Below are 21,913 nucleotides of genomic sequence, written 5' to 3'. Positions count from 1 at the left end.
TCCATGCTATTGAGATTAATAACTTAATTGCACCTTGTATATACATTAATATTAATAACATTTCATATACATATGTACATCTATTAACACGAAAGAACTTGAATAAAGTGAAATATGCAATTACAATTAAAATATGTTAGCGTTTTTGTTTATAAATATTTCAATAAACACCTGCGGATGAATTCATTCCACAATATTTTTTGGCGATTAATAAGAAAATCTTTTTATTACTAGAAGTATTTCTTTTTTTATAACAATCTTAATTCGATAACAATATTAATAAATAATAGGTCATTTTTATTTACCCTAAAAAGTTGCATGTAATTTGCGTAAAGGTATAAAAGATTATGAAAATATTAATAAAAAATAATACTACTTTGAAACTGATCAAATTAATTTTTTCAATAAGCTCAATAAGTTATATGCGTTAGGGTTTAATCCATTGCCACAAGACTCGTATTTATTTATAAATAAAAAGAATAATAAGTGCGGCATTATAGCTATTTACGTTGATGATATTTTGATTGCGTGTGATCATGATGAATGGATGAATGAAATAAAGTTATCGTTATCAAAATCTTTCGAAGTTAAAGATCTAGGAAAAGTAGTCTTCGAGCTCAAAAATCTGATAGAAGTTTCATAGAACATAATTTTTTGAATTTTCAAACCATAATAGCTTTCAAATTAATCCACTGATGCACGCAATAGGCGGCATTTGATGCAGTTTTTTTAGTCTAATAAAGAATCCTTAAGTTTAAATTGATCAAACTAAGAATTTCAGAGTAATTCCAACAAAACGCTTTTTTCGGATTTCTTTTAAACGGCTAAACCGATCGATTTCAAAAACTAATCAGCTCTCAGCCTTGAAAAACCGCGTCGATCACCGACAATCCGGTCAAAATCGGTTGATTCGTTCGAGAGACATCGTGAACGAAAGAAAACCGAAAAAAAATTGTGTGGTTTTATGAAACCACGGTAAAAGTGAAACTTTTAACTAAACATTTGACTAAAAATTTTTGGAATAATATTCCATTAAGGGTATAAAAATCGCTTTATCAATCTTAATTTTATACTTGGAAAATTGGAATGATAATGGGAAATAATGAAAGTAGACTAAGTCTCCAACTAATATTTTTATTAAATTCTGTGTGTTAGCTAAGATTCTAGAGTACGACATACATAATACATAACAATTATTTAGATAATATACACTTATTAAAAAACTGAAAACTATATTTCATTATAGTTGAGTGATTTTGATCCGTTTTTCAATTATTTTCAACCATTATATTATCAATTTCATCTTCATTATAATTTATCACCATTCATTTTTGTACTATTCTTTGCTTTTTCCTCGTTGATCAGTTTTTTCCTCGTTGATCAGTTTTTTCCACGTTGATCAGTTTTTTTAATAACAATATTAACATTAAACACTGACAAAATAAATGTTTCAATTTAAAACGAACAAAATAGCGTGGATCACTGGCACAATAATATATAAGTGTTAGTCTATACACTACACGCTCAGCTGCTGTAAACTGTAGGCACCGCCATATTGGCCTTGGCTGCTCTGACGAGCGCCTTTCACTTTATCCCTACTCCGCGGCCGACCGTAACGCGACATGCGACACACAGCCCAAAAAATCTGAGACGATCCAATAAAAGTTTCACTTTAAAAAGTGTTTTTTCAGAGTTACTCCGAAATTTTAAGTTTAACCAATTAAAACTTAGAAATTCTTCATGAGGCTTAAGAAACTGCGTAGAATGCCGCCCACCGCGTAAAAATCGGTTTATTCATTCAAAAGTTATTGCGGTTTAAAAATCTAAAAAATAGTGTTCTATGAAACTTATACCAGACTTTTAAGCTCAAAGAGCGCAAAAGCACAGAAAAGGTATAATTTTGAGCTCGAAGAGCTCAAAAAAAAAACGGCCATGTATTAACGGAATTAGTGGGAAGTTGCAGAGATGGCCTTTAGGGTCAACCGTTTTCCTAATTTTTTATATTTCACACACACACACACACAGAGGCGTATGGATATCATCCTAAAAATAGTTAAGAAAGCTTCTTAGAGCTTCAAAACGTCGAAATCTGTTGAAACCTCACTTTTTGCAAAACGGGATAAAACCAATAACTTCCTGATTTTTCGAAAATCATTGATTTTCTTAGCGGGAAGTTAAAAAAACACCTGTGATATTTGTCATATTACGATTTTTGCAGGTGGTTGATATCAACTCGATTTTTTCCATCTTTTGCTCGCCAAGTTTTTCCGTGCTGGGATGAACCAGCGATAAAGGCTACTTTCAAACTTTCCCTACAACATAATTTCAAACACACTGCGCTGTCGAATACACAATCCAAAAATATTACACACGTAGATGATGGTAGTAACCAAAATCGAGTATGGACATCCTTCGAGACGACTCCTCCGATGTCGGCACAATTGATAGCATTTATTATTGGTGATCTGGAATATTTATCTAGCAGCGATGAAGAGACACTCAAAGTATGGACAGGAAAAAATTCTGTTGGTCGAGTTGGCAATTTGCTGGAATTCGGAAAAAAAGCACTTGATATTTTGGAAAACTATACTAGTATTCTATATAAAGATCATGGATGTAAAAAATTAGATTTAGTTATAGTTCCAACACTGGGAAGAGATTTAATAACCGTCGCTAATTGGGGTCTTATTTTTTTAAAGTAAGTTTCAACTTATTTAAAGCAAAATAATGATATCTGGTAAAAAAAGTATATAATTAATAAAATGTTTTATTTCCAGTGAATCTCAATTTTTTTTCGATCATAAATTATCAAATATAGAAGAAGAAGATATTTTTAGGTTTGTAGCATCTGAATTGAGTTATCAATGGTTTGGAAGCTTAGTTACTTGTGAATCATGGCAATACTCATGGTTAACTGAAGGGTTGGATGCTTATTTTTCTTATTTCATCAATGATCAAGTAATCAAATAGAAAAAAATTATTCATTGAGAAGAAATATAGCGGAATATATATGTAAAATGTGCCCACGCAGCTTCAAAATTCCAGGTCTTATAAGATTATAATCTCAAGCAGTTTTATTTCGAGTTTTTCGAAAAAACCTGTTTTTAAGATTTTACTTTTTTCCAATGGTGAAGGTAGAAATTAATAATTACCAATTTTTTTTTCGTAACATTAGCGAGTAATAAGCATAACAATAATGTATTATTGTCATGATTCGTAATTTCTTATATTCCTCTTAACTTAAATACGTTCTAAAGAACTAAGTAACATAATTCTCTACTATTTCGAAATCGCGGACTTAAAGCAACAGGATTTCGATACGTGCGAAGTTTTTAAGTGCCATTCCAACTTGAAAGTGCCTAGAATAGTTATTAGTTATTTGTTGTGTGTGAAAAAGTCTATCACGAGGGTGATTTTAATAAACATTCCAAGGGTAGATATGTAAGTGAAATTTTAGTTATATTTCCTAAATATCAAATTTACGCCACAATTGATAAATCCAATACGGATTTAAATACACGGAATGAAAATGCTCGACACATGATTGCGTATAGGTTGACTTTTATCATAAAGAGGAACTTAGAAACGACTTACGTCACAACTTGTCATTAAATTCGTCTTCGTGTCTTTATTTATCCGTAACAATTTCTCGAGATAAAAATTTCTCATCGAATATTTCTCAGACAAAAATTTATCACATTTAAAACATTCTCGATTAAAAAAATTCTCAAAGAGCAAAAAATTATCCGTCAAAAATTTCTCAAATTTCGAATTGTAAATTGACAGTTATTGGAGGTTTATAAAATATGCGAGAATAAGTTATCATAGTAAAATTTCTCACATATAAAATCGAAAACCCTTCAATGGATTAAAATATTACAAGACAGCAAGTAATGTAAATGAAAATGTATTTGACAAAAAGGTATAGTTTTATGACATTTTAATACATTAGACCAACACATAATCTTAACATAGATCTATGTTATTAAAATGGGGGCTCCGCCCCTCCGATCCTCACCGGAGCTTCCCCCTGGACCTCAACAATTTTAAAGTAATATAATAAATGTTACCGTGTTGTGCCTTTTTATCATGGTTGTGTGTGTTTATTCGATATTGGACCAAAACATAAGCTTGTTACCGTGTTCTGCCCTTTTATAATGGTTGTTATGTGTGTTTTTAATTTTTGTATGAGAAATTTTTGTCATGATACATTATTACAAATTAATAAAGACACGGAACTATGTTGGAATAAATTTTTATATAAGAAAATAATACCGAATAAAATTTGACAATGAGAACTAATGCCTTTAAGAAAATATTGTACAAGAAATTACCGCTGAAAATTCATGTCGCGAGAAATTTTTGCGTGAGAAAAAAGAGGCAGTCACCATCAAATTTGTCTAAAAATAACCAGAAAATTACTAATTCAACGGAGCTAGATGATATATCTATGTTAAGAATGGAAAATGAGCTTTCGAAAGAATCAAATAGTTAACTAAAAAGTAATAACAAACTTCTGGATAGTATTGTTAATGAGGTAAATAATCAACTGAGTGAACTGTCTAATGTTAGTGTAATTAAAAATGAACCAAAAAAAGCTGAGCGAGTGCTCAATATTTATGTAAAACCAAAAAATAATAATAATAAAGTCTTGTGACTATTAAATGTAAAAATAATATTGATGTGTCCAAAGCTTGATCCATGCTGATTGATTAACTTGGTTATGATTTTAGTGTTGAACTGGAGCATCTAAATCTACCAAGAATTAAGGTTATTAATGTTGATTGTGACTTAACTACGGATGAATTGTGTGATGATATTTACAATCATACTTTGCTTTGAGATTGATTACGTCTTACAAAATTACGTATATAAATTCATTGAGATTTTTGTTTAATAATTAAATACCAGGTTTTGACACCTTGGGTAGTCGATCGACCCCCGGTGTGTCGTCACAGATGAGCTTACTTTCTTATTATTTTATTATTGACTTACCATTATGGGCCCCATAAATCTGCCCAGATAATCCCCTGGGTTTCTAACCATTTAGCTTCAAAAGGCGGAAAAGTGTCGTGACCCGTATTACTGAAGAACTCCTCCGAATAATACCTGTACCTGGGGTCGTTGATGGGAATAATGCCCCCTGGAGGGTGAACCTCTGGAACCTCGATTGGGACCAGCTTCCAAGCCCTGGTGATGTCAGTCCAATAGGCAGGGCGGTTGTTGCTGACAAAGATGGTCTGACTCGGCGGACCTCGGCTCGTCAGTGATCCCGGTGAGTCTTCCTCAGCGGTTCGAACCACCCTTACTTGGGGTTCGATTAAGATCTCGTCGTCGGTTATCCGCACTACTGGTCTCGCGTTCCGCACTACTTCCGCTCGCGGTTCGGCTAAAGTTTCGACGGCGATTGTTGGCAACGATAAATAGAATAGCTGGGCCAAGCGACGACGACCTTCTTGTACCGAGCGACCTGATCGGCGTGACTGTTTTCCATGAGGCATTTACGTACAGGAATTTGGTGCTGGCCGAACACTGGCTAGCGCTCTTGTCGAAGATTTGGGACCTGGGAATACGCTGATTAAGCGTTCGCCCAGCAGGATTTGGACTATATGTTTTGGTGTAGTTGGTTTATTTAGAAAATAGGATCTGGAGAGGTTCAAGCCTGAGGATGGAGATCTCTGCACTTGAGAGTCTCTAGATCTACTGACTTGAATGAGCTCCAGATTAGTTTTTATAAACAGATTTTCAGTCATGTTTGCAGCTCAGGTTACTCACTGAGAGAGAGTCATCGAGGCCCTGGTCCCATGCTGACGTAAGGTGTTTGGACTATCTGCGGCCACGGCGACTCTCTGCTGATGTCTTATCGCGAGATTTCCGTTACTCAGCTGCTGATAAAACCACCATCTAAGCAACAGCTATCTCTTATTGTGCATTCGGAGAATTTATATTGAATATGCTTATTTAAAATATAATGTTTATAAAATAGTAAAAAAATAATTTTAGGCGAAATTCTGAGAACGTAACAAATTTCATCGTATTTTTAGCTAGGCAGATTTCAACTTCACTTATGAGACCTGCAACTACTTTAACTGAAACTTTCAATGCTCATTTCAAATTTTTTTCTTCGTGTCAATTATCGTTCATTTTTGGAAGGAAGCCACGGGAATGTTATAGTGACTGTATATTAGGGTGTGCCAAAATGTAACTTCCTTGATGGACCTTATAAAATTGGAATTTTCAGTTCCGCTTTTGAAATCAGCTGGGTTTAGGCCTTTCCTAAGATATTTTGGGGTAAGACGATAAATTTGATCTTCATAGAATTTTTTAACTGGAGCTTAGTTAGGGCACTTCCGCTGAAAATTCAAATTTTCGCCGGAAGTGCCCAATTAAACCTCCTGCTAAAAAATTCTATGAAAATAAAATTTATCGTCTTACTCCAAAATATCTTAGGAAAGGCCTAAAGACAGCTGATTTCAAAAGCGGAACTGAAAATTCCAATTTTAAAAGGTCCATCAAGGAAGTTACATTTTGCCACACCCTACTGTATATTAAAAGTTACAATGAATTTTAACTAGAATAATCACATAGATAGAGGATACAGGCCAATCCGATGGAATTTGGAATCTCTGCAAATCAAAACAATACTCCAATTTCATTTCAAGTCTAGATCTAAAAATACAATTTCATGAAGTGCCCAGCGGAGCGGGCGGGTAACAGCTAGTAACTTGAATGAATGAACGAATCGATTTCCAAGCAATTTACAGCATTTGACGTAACTTTTTAAGCTTTTCAAAGAATTTTACACCTCGAACTAGTCAGACTAAAAATTACATTAAAATTCTGAAAAAAAAAAAAAACATTTTTTTTTGTTAACGACAACTCACAAACAAATCAACCGATTTGAACCGACACACACACACACACACACACACACACGCGCGCGCGCGCACGCACGCACGCACGCACACACGAACATCATCGCGAAAACATTCGGGGAAACTTCCTAGAACCTCAAACATCAACAACCGTTGAAAACTCGAATTTCAAAGAACGGGGTCAAACCAATAACTATTCAATTTTTTTTAATTTTCAATTTTCTTAGCGGGAAGTTGAAAAAGTGATTTTCTTTTAATTACACTGGAATTTCAGGTCTGATCAATTTATGAAATTGACTAGAACTCTGATTGTGACATCGAATAACTTTTGTACCAATTTATAGGTCTCATTTATTTGATTTTCACTTTCTTACACCTAACTACACTAGCGCTAGCAGTGCAAGACCCTAAATCTACTGTGCACCGTAAACGTCAGAATTTTCTTTACTGGAAGCTAGACCTGTTAGCTAATATACTAGAAACCCCGTGGTAATCTCGAAATATGCTTGAGATAATGACTTTAAAATTTTGCTTAACTATTGTTATTTCATACCAAAGCGATCTGCAAAGTCATAAGGGCATATTTTCCATATATATCCAGCATGACTCTTTATAATGCTTCCTAAAATTGAAAAATTAATTGTGTTTAAAAACAAGATACATAGATCCTGGCACGTGATGGATACGTTTTTGGTAGATCGAGAATCAATGTATATTTTTGATAGTCAAGGATTCATTCCTTCTCTTAATTCTTCTGTAAATTCGTTTGATGTATACAGTTTTGAATATTTTAAATCAAACTATATCAAAGGTACGTACGAAACAGCTGTTTTCAGTTAAAGTATTTACGTTATTTTTTTTATTTTAGCTGTGTTTATAATACGCATGATAAAAAATATCCTTGGGGGTGAAAATTTCCGAATTGGAATCAGGAATTATTTAAAACATAAGTGAGTAATTAATCAACCAAAAAAATGCTAAATAAATAATTTGATGATAATTCAATAGCAAGTTTCAAGCGGTCACTTCTGATAATTTTAATGATGAGATGGTACAAGTATCAGGGAAAATGAATAAATCGTTAGAACAAGCTCTTATCAATTGGGAAAACACTTCAGGATATCCACTTGTCACGATCAGCCGAAATTACTCAACAAATACAGCGAAAATTACACAATCACGTTTTATGTTAAATCACGCATTGAATTCAACAGACAGATATTGGATTGCTCTGAATTTTGCTTTTGAAGATCAACCGGATTTTGATAATACTTCCATAACTCATTGGTTCGATCCATCGACAACTTCATTGGATGTTTCGGCGCCGGAAGAAAACAAATGGCTCATATGCAATAAACAACAATTTGGTAAAATAATTTATTGAAAAAAGGTTAATAATTAAAAATATAAATCATAACAATTGATTTTCAATATAGGATACTATCGTGTGAATTATGATGAAAAGAATTGGAAATTGATTATAAATTTTCTAAATTTTACGCAACATGATAAAATTCATTACTTAAATCGTGCTAAATTGATCGACGACGCTTTCGCGCTGGCCGAATCTAATTATATTCCTTATGCAATTCCATTCGAATTAACGGATTATCTTGAACAAGAAATAAATTATGTACCATGGGCTGTATTTTGGGGGCACATGGATCATTTGTACTTTGAATCAGGGCTGCGTTACTCTTCTTATTATGAAAATTTCAAAGTAAAATTCAAAAAAATTTTTTAATCACTAAATATTTGATAATTACAAATTCTCTCATTGATTATTTCAGAAAAACGTTGTAAACTTATTCAGTAAAGTGGAAAAGAGTGTCGTTTATGATACAATAAGTCATGATATTTTTAATAAAAAATCTATCAAAATGATGTTATTGACTATGACCTGTGCATTTGGCTCTGATATCTGTAAAGATTACACGCTTGCTATGCTTTCAACATGGCTAGCCGATTCAAAGAACAATGTGTAAGTAAATTAAAAAAGAAAATAGAACTATTACATTAATCATGATTTAAGTATAATTGAATTTGGATCATTAATGATTTCACTTTAAGTCTCCCAGAAAATATACACCCAGATATCCTATGTGGGGGACTTCGTTTTGCTCATGAAAAAATTTGGAATATAGTCCTATCAAAATATTCCCGCAGTAAAGATGATAAGATTTTAGTATCATTTGGTTGTACGTCAAATTACACACTGCTGCACAACATAATGTTTGATACAATGAATGTTATTAAAAACGTCTCTAACGATGAGTTATGGAACTTACTCACATCGATTATCTCTAAAAGTGATATAGGTGTAGGAGCCATTCTAGATTTTGTCGAAAATTATAAAACTTCAATAAACTATACGTGAGTTTAAAATAAGATCTTCATCATGTTTAGGTCTAATCTAACTGACAAAACAAAATTCTAATTTTAGGGACTCTCGTTATCCATTTATAAGAGCTGCTATCATATTAGTTAGTTATTATATTAGGACAGAAAATGATTTTGAAAGAGTAAGTAATCTTCCTTTTTTTTTTTTTTTTTCATAGGTATATAATAAGGGAAGCTGAAAAATTAATGTATCGAATTTGTGAATTAGAAAGGAACTCTATGTCGAAAAAAAATTTTTCTGTTTTGAAAAAATCTTATCTCAATTTTAAAATGAGGTGCAGGCCATTTACAATGTTTCAACTAAATAACCCGTACTCATGACAACTTGATTCGTGAAAAGTGTTTCAAAATTTTATTAATCGCAGTTTTGAACAATAATCAGTATTTTCTTTTAAAATAGTTTCAAATTCGATTATTAAAATTGTATGAACCCTTGCTTTGCTAAATTATAGTTCGCGTTTTTTAATTATTAAGATTTTTGATAATATACCTCTAAATTTCATTTTTCACGGATCAAAATTTTAACAGGGAAAATCGAACCTCCCGCAGTCTTTATCGGCCACATAATTAACGCAACGGTAGTGGAACCTAGGTTATTTAATTTGTGTATTGGGAGTTTTTTATTTATTATTATGAATTGAAACAATTATTATAATTTAACACGACGAATATTGTTGACTTCTGTTATTGTATTATTGCTTCAATCAGGTCTAAATTATTCTATAATTAAATAAAAATCAGGATGATGTAGACCGAATTGATGTTTTGTTTTTTGGTTTCATTTATTTTAACATTCGACGTTTCGTCAGTTTTATTCTGACATCATTAGGCATCTATGTGTTGATAAACAAATAAACTATTAACAATTTTTATGTCTAATTAAAAACTCCAGACAAAAGTAAAAAAATTTAATAAATACCTTAAAATTTCACAATACAAAAACACATAGTCCTTAATTTACAAAAATTACTGTGAATGATGTTTTTTAATATACAAAAAAAAAACCATATCTAATTAAATATATTTAAAAACCTCATTAACAATATAGTTAAAAAATTCGTCTATTATTATTTGGTTAATATTGATAGAAGAGCTCGAAAGAGCTCAAAAACATAATAAGTGCAATTTTGAGCGCTCAGGTATGGAATTAGCGGGAAGTTGCAGGGATGGGCTTTATGGTCAACCGTTTTCCAGATTTTTTTAAAACAAATTTTAGGGTGAGGGAGAGATAGGAGGTCGAACCAATTGGTACCTGGACAGTAACCAAAAAAAAAAAAATCAAAATTTTTGTCCTATCCGGAAATCGAATCCAGAGCTCTTTGTCGGCAGACAGAAACTCTCCCTCTAAACTATCTTTTTTTTTTTAATTTTAAAGTTGTATTTTTATTTCTCTTTCAATGACATTAGGAGATAAAATTAAACTTATAAATAAAAATCCTTCGATCTAATTTTAATTAGTGAAAAACCTATAAATATATGGCCGTTGTCAGCGGCATCTCAATATTTTCCGTTCTTTGTACTTTGGTACTGTTATGATTGTAATCTTGGTATATTTGGAGATGATTTATATTCTAGGTCCGTCTCGTTTATTAAATTAAATGTGGAAAAATATAATTAAAAAAAGGCTATTCGGCATCCGAAATGGAAGTATATTTCACAAAAAAAAAAAGATAATTGAAGGAAGATTTTCAAACATTATTTTAAATAATTTTTTTCTTGATAAAGTCAAAGATGATGGAAATTGTTTATTTCGATCATTTGCTGAAATTATTTTAAATGACGAAGAGAGATTTTATGAAATAAAAATTTTTGTCATTCATAAAGTAACAATGAATTTAAGCTTTTGCGAAAAAATATGTACAGTAGAAGAGATTGAAGTTAGAACTGGTAATGAAGAAAACGATGTATTGGAAAGTCCAAGTCTAGATGATTTTTAAGAATGGTTGCTGCTAATAAAATTTGGGGTAACGAAGAGACTTTATTTGCAGTTAGTCACGCTTAACAAACTAAAATCATTTCATTTAGTGTTAATGGTGTCTATCAACAATTAATTAGTCTTATAACAATAAATCTTGCCACTATAAAGACATCTACAATGTTGACAATAATTTGGATGGATAAATCTCATTATGTTCTTTGTCGGTTTAAAAATAAAATTATCAATATTAATCAGTACATTGAAGAAATTCGTAAAATAAAATATTTAAGTTTGATTGACTATAATATGAATAACTTACAGCAAAGACGGTTTTTTTAATGACATTATATAATAAGTAGGTTCAAATTATCAAATTTGTTATAATAATTTATCCTTGCTGAATATTTTATGACTTATTGAGAAAAACATTATCTAATTATAAATTGAATCGCCATAGATTCTTTCTGAGATATGAATGGTTTGCATTTTGTGTTCTTACCACGATACTAGAAAATTTAAAAAACAAAAATCGTAAATTATAAAAAAATGAAATTAAAAAATTGTTTTTTTTTTTTTCAATTTTAGTCTTACTAAGTGCTAAAAAAACTAAAAGAAATTAAAAATGATAAAATTATTTAAATTATAATATCAATAATTAAATTGAAAATTATAAACTTGAAAGAAATAATTAATTAAGAAGAAAAAATAAATAGATACTAAAAAAAAAATAAATACTTGAAAAAAAAAAATAATTGAAAGAAAAAGAAAAAAAGTAAAAAAGATATGAACATTAGGAACGGCTGAGATGGAGCAAAATCATTTTTTTTTATTAGTAGATCGATTAATCAGATATCAAATTGAACATAGTTGATTTTAAACCTTTATAATGTTTATAGAGTAACGTTTTTACTCCTCTCTCTCCTCTCTACGTGGTAGAGGCCTACTGGGAACCCGCCACGTTAATGAAAGGGGATGCATCTTACTACATGGCACCTCATAGGTGATGTGGAAATCTGTGTGATGAGTCATCACTTTTGAGTGATGTTTTAATATGTCCGATCACTATTTGAAGTTGACTACTTCTGTAATTCACTCGTCCCTCGAGTGCGTTCTAGTACCTGGAATGGGATCTAATAATCCCAAGAGTGGGATCAAATTCTATAATTTGAATATAGAATAAAATGTATACAAGTTAGGAAAAATGATAACCGTAAGATGGACGGTGTGGCTTAATGTATATAGAATAAACGAAAGTAAAATTTAGTATAGAACGGATAGCTTAAATGGTAGAGTAGCCGACATGTCATCGGAAGGTTCTGGGTTCGAATCCCAGTCCGAGCTATTTGAATTTTTTCTCGCATATTCTATACACTCACATTAAGAAGTTCCTCTCCCTAATCCTTTCTCAAACCTTTCCCACCAAAATATCCTGTTACGTGAATGTTGGAACGCTTCACGTAATAATTATCCGTAACTCCTATTCTTTCCCGCTTCACAGCATTATTTTCGAATTTGAAAATGTATACACGAAGTGTATACATAGGATACAGTATATTATACATACTACTATATATATAGTATACATATAGTTATGTATATGTATAAGTATACCTTATATATAAACTAATGGTATAGTATATAATGATACTAAGTAGTATACTTAGTAAACTAGGTAGTATACCATGAACCTAGATTCAGAGGTCCCATAAATCAGGAAGGGACGAATAGTATCTCCAAAAGAATAACTATTCTTTCCCACTTCACAGCATTATTTTCGAATTTGAAAAAATGTGGAACGCTTCACGATTTTGCGTGTCATCCACATTTTTCAAATTCAAAAATAATGCTGTGAAGCGGGAAAGAATAGGAGTTACGGATAATTATTACGTGAAGCGTTCCAATGTTTTCCGGACATTGTGATCAGGATTTTCCTGATTATGGAGTGCTACGCTATGTATGTAGTATACCCTGTTGGTATACTTTGGGCCCATCGTATTTATGGAACTATAGTATACTATATATATTAGGGTGGGTCAAAAAAATCGAATAATTTATTTTTGATTTTATACTCTGAAAAATAGGTTCGTAGACACCTAAAAAGAATTCTCTCCAAGTATAAGCTCTTAATTATAACGGGAAGGTCCTCCGCTTTGCGGGTTTCTATTTTTTTCGAATAATCAGATAAAAAAATTTATATCTCGCTTCCAACTGCTTGGAAAAATATTCCGTGGCATAGATTTTGTGAGAAATTGAATGCTTTACAAAAAGGTCTCTTATGACTTTTTCAAAAACTCAACCGATTAAAAGATATTCATAGTTGAAGTTTGGCTATTTTAAGGAAAATATTCGTTTTTATTATGAATTTTATAAGTCGATGAAAAAAATTATTTCGGATTGCGGAACTCATGATTTTGTAGGAAATTTACTGCTCTACAAAAATGGTCTCTTATGATGATTTTTTGATTAAGTGAAGCCGTTACGAGATATTCATCGTCAAACATTAACGAATATCAATATTTCCAGTTTTTGATCAATAATTCGATAAATTTTAATTTAAACTATGAGTTTCAGGAAAATTTACATAAATTTGAGTTTCGATCGATAAAGAAATGTTATAAACAATTTTTTTAATATTGTTTTCAGTCTTGGGCTTGTTTGATTGCATTAAAACAAGAAATTAGAGCATTTTTTTCGACATATAGCCAATGATTAGTTTAATTTGAAGTGAATGACATATTTCTTTGTCAAATTTAATATGAAAAGTATTGAATCAAGTGAGAAACAACCAGTATTTAACTTTTTTATAGATAAATTTTTTATTGAATTATCAATTGCAATATAATTGTCTATATTTTTAACATAACAGTACGCTATTACTATAAATAATTTCTTTTATTACAATTTGGGAATGTTTTTGATGTTCTTTGACAACTTGCAATAAGTACTGGAATTGTTCTTCATTTTTGTCAAGCATTGATTATATTCACTGACTAATGCAACAGCTCGCTCTGCTGAATCATTGACAACTTTTAGTTGTTGAAAGTATTCTTTATTTTCGAGATAACTCTCATTAGTAGGCCATAATTCAACATCGACATCGAGAAAGTCATACGGTAGATCGAAGATTTTGAAAAGATTTAATGACTTTTTAGACACAAAGTCACTCAGAGTTCTCTGCGCCAATGAATTCAAATCTTTTTAGCAATTACAAATCTTTTAGCTTTAGAATCTGTACCTTCACGAGTATTAACAGCTTCAACAATACTTTTTTACTTCTAATGGAACGCCATCGTCAAACAGTGATAAAATGGCAAGTTCATCGCTCAAATACCATAAGTGCGAAATCATTTTTTCACACGTAGCTGAAGAAATCAAAGGATTGATATGTTTGTACTCCAATAAATTTTTCATAAACTGCAAGTCATGATAAGCAGCAGTTGTTGCAGAAGTTGATGAAAACCAAGCTTTTAAATACAATGTGACTATAAAAATACAGAAATGACGAAGACCATGCAATTCTTTCTGAGAGAGTTTGAATTCATCTCTGAATAGATACATTTTCAAACTATAAATGGCCTTAGCCATCCATCTAGCATGATGAACAGCACCAGGACGTTTGAAAGAAATCTTTTCTTGAGGCATTTCTCCAAGGAAAATCAATGATAATTCCAATAATTCTTTATCTAACTTATTATAACATTTCTTTATCGATCGAAACTCAAATTTATGTAAATTTTCCTGAAACTCATAGTTTAAATTAAAATTTATCGAATTATTGATCAAAAACTGGAAATATTGATATTCGTTAATGTTTGACGATGAATATCTCGTAACGGCTTCACTTAATCAAAAATCATAAGAGACCATTTTTGTAGAGCAGTAAATTTCCTACAAAATCATGAGTTCCGCAATCCGAAATAATTTTTTTCATCGACTTATAAAATTCATAATAAAAACGAATATTTTCCTTAAAATAGCCAAACTTCAACTATGAATATCTTTTAATCGGTTGAGTTTTTGAAAAAGTCATAAGAGACCTTTTTGTAAAGCATTTAATTTCTCACAAAATCTATGCCACGGAATATTTTTCCAAGCAGTTGGAAGCGAGATATAAATTTTTTTATCTGATTATTCGAAAAAAATAGAAACCCGCAAAGCGGAGGACCTTCCCGTTATAATTAAGAGCTTATACTTGGAGAGAATTCTTTTTAGGTATCTACGAACCTATTTTTCAGAGTATAAAATCAAAAATAAATTATTCGATTTTTTTGACCCACCCTAATATATATACTTATATGTATTATATTATACTGTATATACTATGTTTATACTATATATATAGTATGTATAGAGTATAGTATACATATATATACTATAATGTATAACTAATACTTATAGTATAATCTACTATATATATGTATTGAAATGAAATTTTCATTCTGCCAACAATCAAAATTTTCTTATTGAGCCTTTTAGCCTTGCGGATACGCTGGAGACCTAATAAGTTTTCTTACAATTAATGAGACAACACCGTGTAGGAAATTTATCAGCTAAATTTCTGATAACACGACCTGCGATAACGGAGAGTTTTTAGGCTTTGATACTTGTCTTTTGCGTAGAGACCCGCGAAAGAACTCAGACTCGGCCAATATAACTAGCTTTATTTACTTACATAAAGTCCAGTAGTTTTTTGGTGACCTTGGGTGGCTTCTTGGTCGCAAATTCGAGGTGGCGGGTTATTATTATGTAATAATTATACTTATTTACAGCGGTATATTTAATTAACAAATATATTCCGATAAATCAAATAGAAAATATTAACAATAATAACTACACTGATTATAATAAATTTAGTTATGAACCAGTAATGCACTTAAAACTAATGAATCGACAGCTAGTGTCTAGATATAAAGAATCGGTAGTGAATACCTAGATATTATATGATTTATAATATTAATATAAAGATAATTAGTACGTGAGGGATCGACAGCTAGTGTCTTGTTTGTCGGTAGTAAAATACCTAATAATTGAAAATTTGTGTTGTATGTACTATGACTGACGAGGTCGAAGTGCCGGTCGATGCTCCAGTGCGTCGGGTATTCGGTTTTTTCCCTACTTTCCCCTTACGGCACCTAAATATTGACCGAGTTCGATTAGGATAGTACTATTTTCAAGAGAATGTCGCGCAGCTGATCAAGTGGACAATTTGCATTGTCTCAATGTATACCTACCAAACCCTATAGTATAATTAAGAGAAAGTATATATCTACCAAGTATAATAAGGTGGAATGAGGAAATACCAAAAAGAGGAAACCTCAAATTCGAATTAAAGAAAATATCAAATACTAATAATCAAATTCTTGGCCCTAGTGATGACTAACTTGACAACAAGACGTGAAATCTATCAGTATATAGTATCAATTCTTGACAGTTGTCAACCGTAGATTCATTAAGTTTAAATACCATAAACCCTTTGCATGCACAGCGATTCAACTCTTCAAATAAAATTTTAGCAGTGACAGCATCTACAAACACAGATCATTTATTGCACCGATTTTCTTGAATTTTTCTATTTAATATTAACGTACAAACACCAAGCCAGACAAAACGACTTCAAGAGTAAAAATTTCATTCAAATGATCCCAGAAGTGGTACTGTTTTTGCTCTAGAAATACAAGTAAACATGTAAATTGAAGCTTATTTTCTCAGCTTTAAAATGCATTTTACAGAAATCGCATATGTTGACGCATTCAAAAGCTATTTAGAGGAGAAGATGCAAAAATATATCATTTTCGAATTTTCAAAATTTTGAAATGCAATAACTTCTAAACAATTTGACCAATTTAGCTTAAATTTGAACTCGACCTTCGTAACCGTCCATAGAATAAGTATGTTGAGTTTTGTTAGAATCCCTTGAAAATTGTAGACGCTACCGTGTTGACAAGCCGTGTTATATCATATATATATATATATATATATATATATATATATATATATATATATATATATATATATATATATATATATATATAAAACTTTTAAACCATATGTATTTTTTGACTCAGCTCGTCGAGTTAGGTCGGAATATAGCAAAATTTTTCAAAAGTTGCGTCATGAGGACAAATACAATAGTTAGATTTTTATGAAATCTACTAAAAAACCACTTAAGCACTCTGGGTGATACTTAATACTAATTTATAAAAGATCAGACCAGTTAGTTTCACATAGAGCAATTACTGAACGAGACATCAAATTTTTTAAAATTATATCTATGACGAATTTCATTCCCATTACATGTTTTATTCAATTTTATTGACAAGCTGAAATCAATGAACAAGGCATGATGATAGGTATCAATGTTGACTAGTGTTAAGTCTGATCTTTCTACACTACATATTATATTAGATAGAACTAAATCTAAATAATTACTTTGATAATTAGTTACAATATTATACTGTTTACCCTGGTGAAAATAAAATTCTGTGAGTAGACTGAAACATTATTGGGGGACTCTGAATCAGAATGCCACTAGTCTGAATCTCTCTGAAAATGTTCTAATAAGAGTCGGTGTAAATTAACTTATCATTAAATATTTATTTGATGGATCGGGATGTTAGAAAGAAATTGGTTATCACTTTATTCGTGACTGGAGTCTCGCTCCGGTCTCGGCCGGATCCCCATTGTGATAAAAAGTCTGAAAAAGCGGAGTAAGAAAAAAAACAATTATTATGAAGAATTATTAATACGCGTGGCATCATACACCAATATTAATATTCAAAATTGTTCTGAGCATTGAAAATTATTTAGTTAACAATATTAAAATTATCGCATACAATTAATTAAATGACACGAGTTGATTAATGTATTATCACATTATTTAGTAATAAATAACGCGGCAATATTTATTGCGAGCGATGAGACAAGTGATAAGAACGAAGAGAAGTTTGAACGCTAACTGAACATAAGATCTGCAGTCATACGAGAACAGAAGAAACAGATTGGAAGATTAAGTGAGTACCTGGTGATCGGTGATATCACCTTCGCCAGGTATGACAAAGACCTTACTGAATTGCTAAATTGTTGAAAGATGAGTTATATCTCATAATGATATTAGTGAACTATGAATTTAATCCCGTGTGATTGCAGATTATTATTTGGTTACAATGATCAAAGTTTTACATACAGGTTACCGGCATGAAAATTTTCAAAGATGAAAATTATGACTGATGATTGATTTATAAATATCTTTTAAGAAAGGAGTTATTGAATTATGTGAAAAAACAGTACCTGCGGAGAGCTCAAAACTACACGAAAATTAGATTTTTGAGCTCGAAGAGCTCAAAAACATAATAAGTGCAATTTCGAGCGCTTAATTACGAAAGTAGCGGGAAGTTGGAGGGATGGCCTTCAGGGTCAACCGTTTTCCTAATTTTTTTTTTAAATATTTAAAAATTTTACATAGCCAGCACCACCTTGTAAGATTGAACTTAAGATATTTTTTAAACAGAAAAATTTTTTTTTCGGTATTGAGATCCTTTTTAAACAATTAATTTGGTGTTATTTTTCTGGCACTCTTTAGAACAAATATTGATCACAAACTTTCTTTGATATTACAGTGGAGGGAAATCATTCCGAAAATTGTTGGCCAAGAAAAAGCTGAAGAATACATCAACAATATCCAAGATAATATCAAACCGTACTTGCTGCAATTTCATTCGATGGAAAATTACTTTACAAAAAAATATAATTCAGATAATTAGACAGTTTTCGAGAGTCATAACTGTGATCCGAAAATGGGTTTTATTAATTTTTGTTTTATTAATTATTTTTACAATTCCATACCATGTAATTTGAAATTTTAGGGCCTGCTTGTCATTCTGGGATAAAAGATTATCCTTAAAAAAAGTGTTATCAATATTGTAAAAAAAAATAATTAAGCAAAGTGACGATATCTACCATTAGCTCTCCTTGAACGCTGTTACTTATTGAAATTAAAATAAATCCATGTGACACTTAAATAATTACCTCTGCATGATAAAATTCAATTACGTCAAATCAATAAAAATAATTAGAAATATGCAACTTCATCAAACGTAAAATAGCTATTAAATCAACCTCTCAATTTTCTGTTCTTGATCTCAGTAAACCAGCAGTGCTTTGGTGCATTTTAATTACAGTTATTGAAGACAACAAATTTGGTAGCACATTTTCTCAGGTACCTGTTTTTTTTCACTATCAACCTTTCAAGCGATTATGAACTAGTTTCTGTCCTCATAACTATCAGAATCAACGTCCTTGCAAAATGTAGCATTGTTCAGCAGAGCCGAATTAGGTTGTGGTGGCGTAGAGTATACTCTGCGTACCTCTGGCGGCGTACAGCATACATGCATGTTCTGGATTTCGAAAAGAAGTCTACGACGACACTGAAATGAATTAGAGCATCTGTTGTTTAAATTTCATCAGCCCCACAGTAAGACGATCCAGTTGAAAAAGTTTCACTGAAATTTATTTTCAACACGGTAGGCAAACATTTTTGAAAATTTAGTAATACAATCAAACCTGTTTTTGAAAGAATCTTTATGAATACAGAAATTAATTAACGTATGATAGAGAGAAATGACAATCAATGTCGTTGTAAGTAGATAAAGTCGCAATGTCAAATTATTTTCTTCCTCCAGCACGTTCGTTTAATAAATTTTAGTAATTGATAAACAAATTTCGGAATGGTCAAATTGAAATTGAAAGTTTCCATCAAATTTTTTATACGCTGAAAGCTGTTTACCAGAGATAACGAATCGGCAGACAAATGAATTAATTTTCTTATGCGGCCAGAAACGACCATCATAAGCAACAATTATGGTTAAAAATAAATTTTAAGTAAACTTCAATGGAGACAAGAAAATATGTATACATTTCTATACCATAATAGTCTTTGAGTATTACTTACAAAAATTCACTAGGGGAACGAGGTTGATCTTCCACATCTTCCCAATTATTGGAATAAAAATATTCTTCAATGTGGTTCATGTGTTATGAATTGAGGAGTCAATAAACTCAGGTCACCCACTACAGTAAATGAATAGTTTGTAACAATTTTGACTTTCTGTCCAATTGGCTCCTAATCAATTTATAAACAAACTAAAAATTTAAAAAAACACTATAAAAATTATTAGGGTGCCACCAGGATTTTTTAATCACAGTTCCTGGAACCGGTCCAGAGCAGAGAATTTTTATCTTAGGGTAGAGAGAGTGGAGGAAGATGCTGTTGAATAATAAATAATTAATTAACAAATCTGATCAGTTTTTATTAACAATGAAATAACAAGCTTAACAATATCGCGACTTATGAAAAATTAGCAAAATTTCACTCACTCACTCACACTATAATTAACTTATTATCTATAGCCTAACTAACGGCTAACCAGGACTAACTTAAAACTATAGTATAACTAACGGCTAACCAGAACCAACGAATTACTCTGCACAAAGACTGCAGCGCGACAGAGATCGTTTAGCCTTACTAACGACTAACCAGAACTAAACCATTTTTAACACAAGCCTAACTAACGGCTAACCAGAACTATTTAATTACTCTGCACAAGGACTGCAGTGTGACAGAGATCATCTATCCTAACTAACGGCTAACCAGAACCAACGAATTACTCTGTGCAAAGACTGCAGTGCAACAGAGATCGTCTAGCCTAACTAACGGCTAACCAGAACCAACTTAACACTATTAACACTCTCAATCACACATTACCTATACTAATTTTCACACACATAGAGTCGTTCAGGGTAATCGTGCGCATTGGATAACTGTGCGCACCCTGTTTATTTACAAAGGGTAGAAGGGAAGTTCATGTTAAACGTCGGGAACTAAAACTTAGAGTAACAAGGACATAATTAATCTGCAAGATCACGACATCGTGTCGTCCACTTATTTTTTAATAATAATTAAAAGAATTCGTTCTCTCAACTATAACTTTAGTCATTTTGGCAAAGATTGTCACATCCAGTAGAATATAGATATTGAGGTAAATGAATTTTTTTCATGTTAGTGGTTTATTCAAGTATTCTGTATATAAATTAAAGTTATGTTTAATATGGGTGAAGTTATAAAAATATAGATCAAAAATCTCGGTCTGGGGCAAGTGTGCGCGGGTAAGTGTACGCGTTCGCAATACACGGAACCTCCGACAGAGAAATGGATACGATGTACTAAATGCATGGACTGATGGCATGAAGAATGTACCTTTTATGAAGGAGGTAGTTTTGACTGTGATCGCTGCCAAAAATATTCTTCATGAAATGAACTCATTTTAAACTTCTATAATTTCTTTTAACTTTAATTTTAATCATCTGATTTAACGTAATTTTATGTTTTGTAAGTTGATCTCTTATTATTTATTTATCTATTCTTCAAGATAATTAGTAAGTAAGTAGATTATAGTTATAAAGTTATAAAGTTATAAAGTTATAAAATTAGTATATAGTATATAGTTGTACAGTGAGGATGTATATTTTTTTGACTGCATTCGAATTGTAAAGTCTGTGATGGTATAGAGTGTGAATGCGAGCGAGACAAAAACGCAGCGACTGCAGTCAATATTATTATCATTATTATTACTATTATTATTATCATTATTATTACTAATTTTATTATCATTATTATTACTATTATTATTATCATTATCAATACCGGAGCGTATTTAATATACTA

General features: G+C 31.3%; 1 protein-coding gene across 2 annotated transcripts in view; it reads left to right on the top strand.

Annotated features, from left to right (window-relative positions):
• Positions 1-19,214, top strand: part of LOC141525800 (aminopeptidase N-like) — a 63,700-nt gene extending 44,486 nt beyond the window's left edge. For both annotated transcript variants that reach the window (XM_074240431.1, XM_074240433.1), the window contains exons 2-11: positions 2,219-2,698; positions 2,778-2,958; positions 7,533-7,686; positions 7,744-7,825; positions 7,884-8,242; positions 8,312-8,595; positions 8,666-8,856; positions 8,946-9,248; positions 9,319-9,397; positions 18,810-19,214. In XM_074240431.1, coding sequence (XP_074096532.1) covers positions 2,219-2,698; positions 2,778-2,958; positions 7,533-7,686; positions 7,744-7,825; positions 7,884-8,242; positions 8,312-8,595; positions 8,666-8,856; positions 8,946-9,248; positions 9,319-9,397; positions 18,810-18,953 — 2,257 coding nt within the window. In that variant the 3' untranslated portion in view covers positions 18,954-19,214. The remainder of the gene's footprint in view (positions 1-2,218; positions 2,699-2,777; positions 2,959-7,532; positions 7,687-7,743; positions 7,826-7,883; positions 8,243-8,311; positions 8,596-8,665; positions 8,857-8,945; positions 9,249-9,318; positions 9,398-18,809) is intronic.
• Positions 19,215-21,913: the final 2,699 nt, after the last annotated feature.

This window comes from Cotesia typhae, unplaced genomic scaffold (assembly GCF_013202065.1).
Source record: "Cotesia typhae breed Kobodo isofemale line unplaced genomic scaffold, CoteBio_Ctyphae contig_27, whole genome shotgun sequence".
Classification (NCBI taxonomy): Eukaryota; Metazoa; Arthropoda; class Insecta; order Hymenoptera; family Braconidae; genus Cotesia; species Cotesia typhae.
Note: the sequence above shows the minus strand (reverse complement) of the source record. Positions and strands in the feature narration are given on the sequence as shown.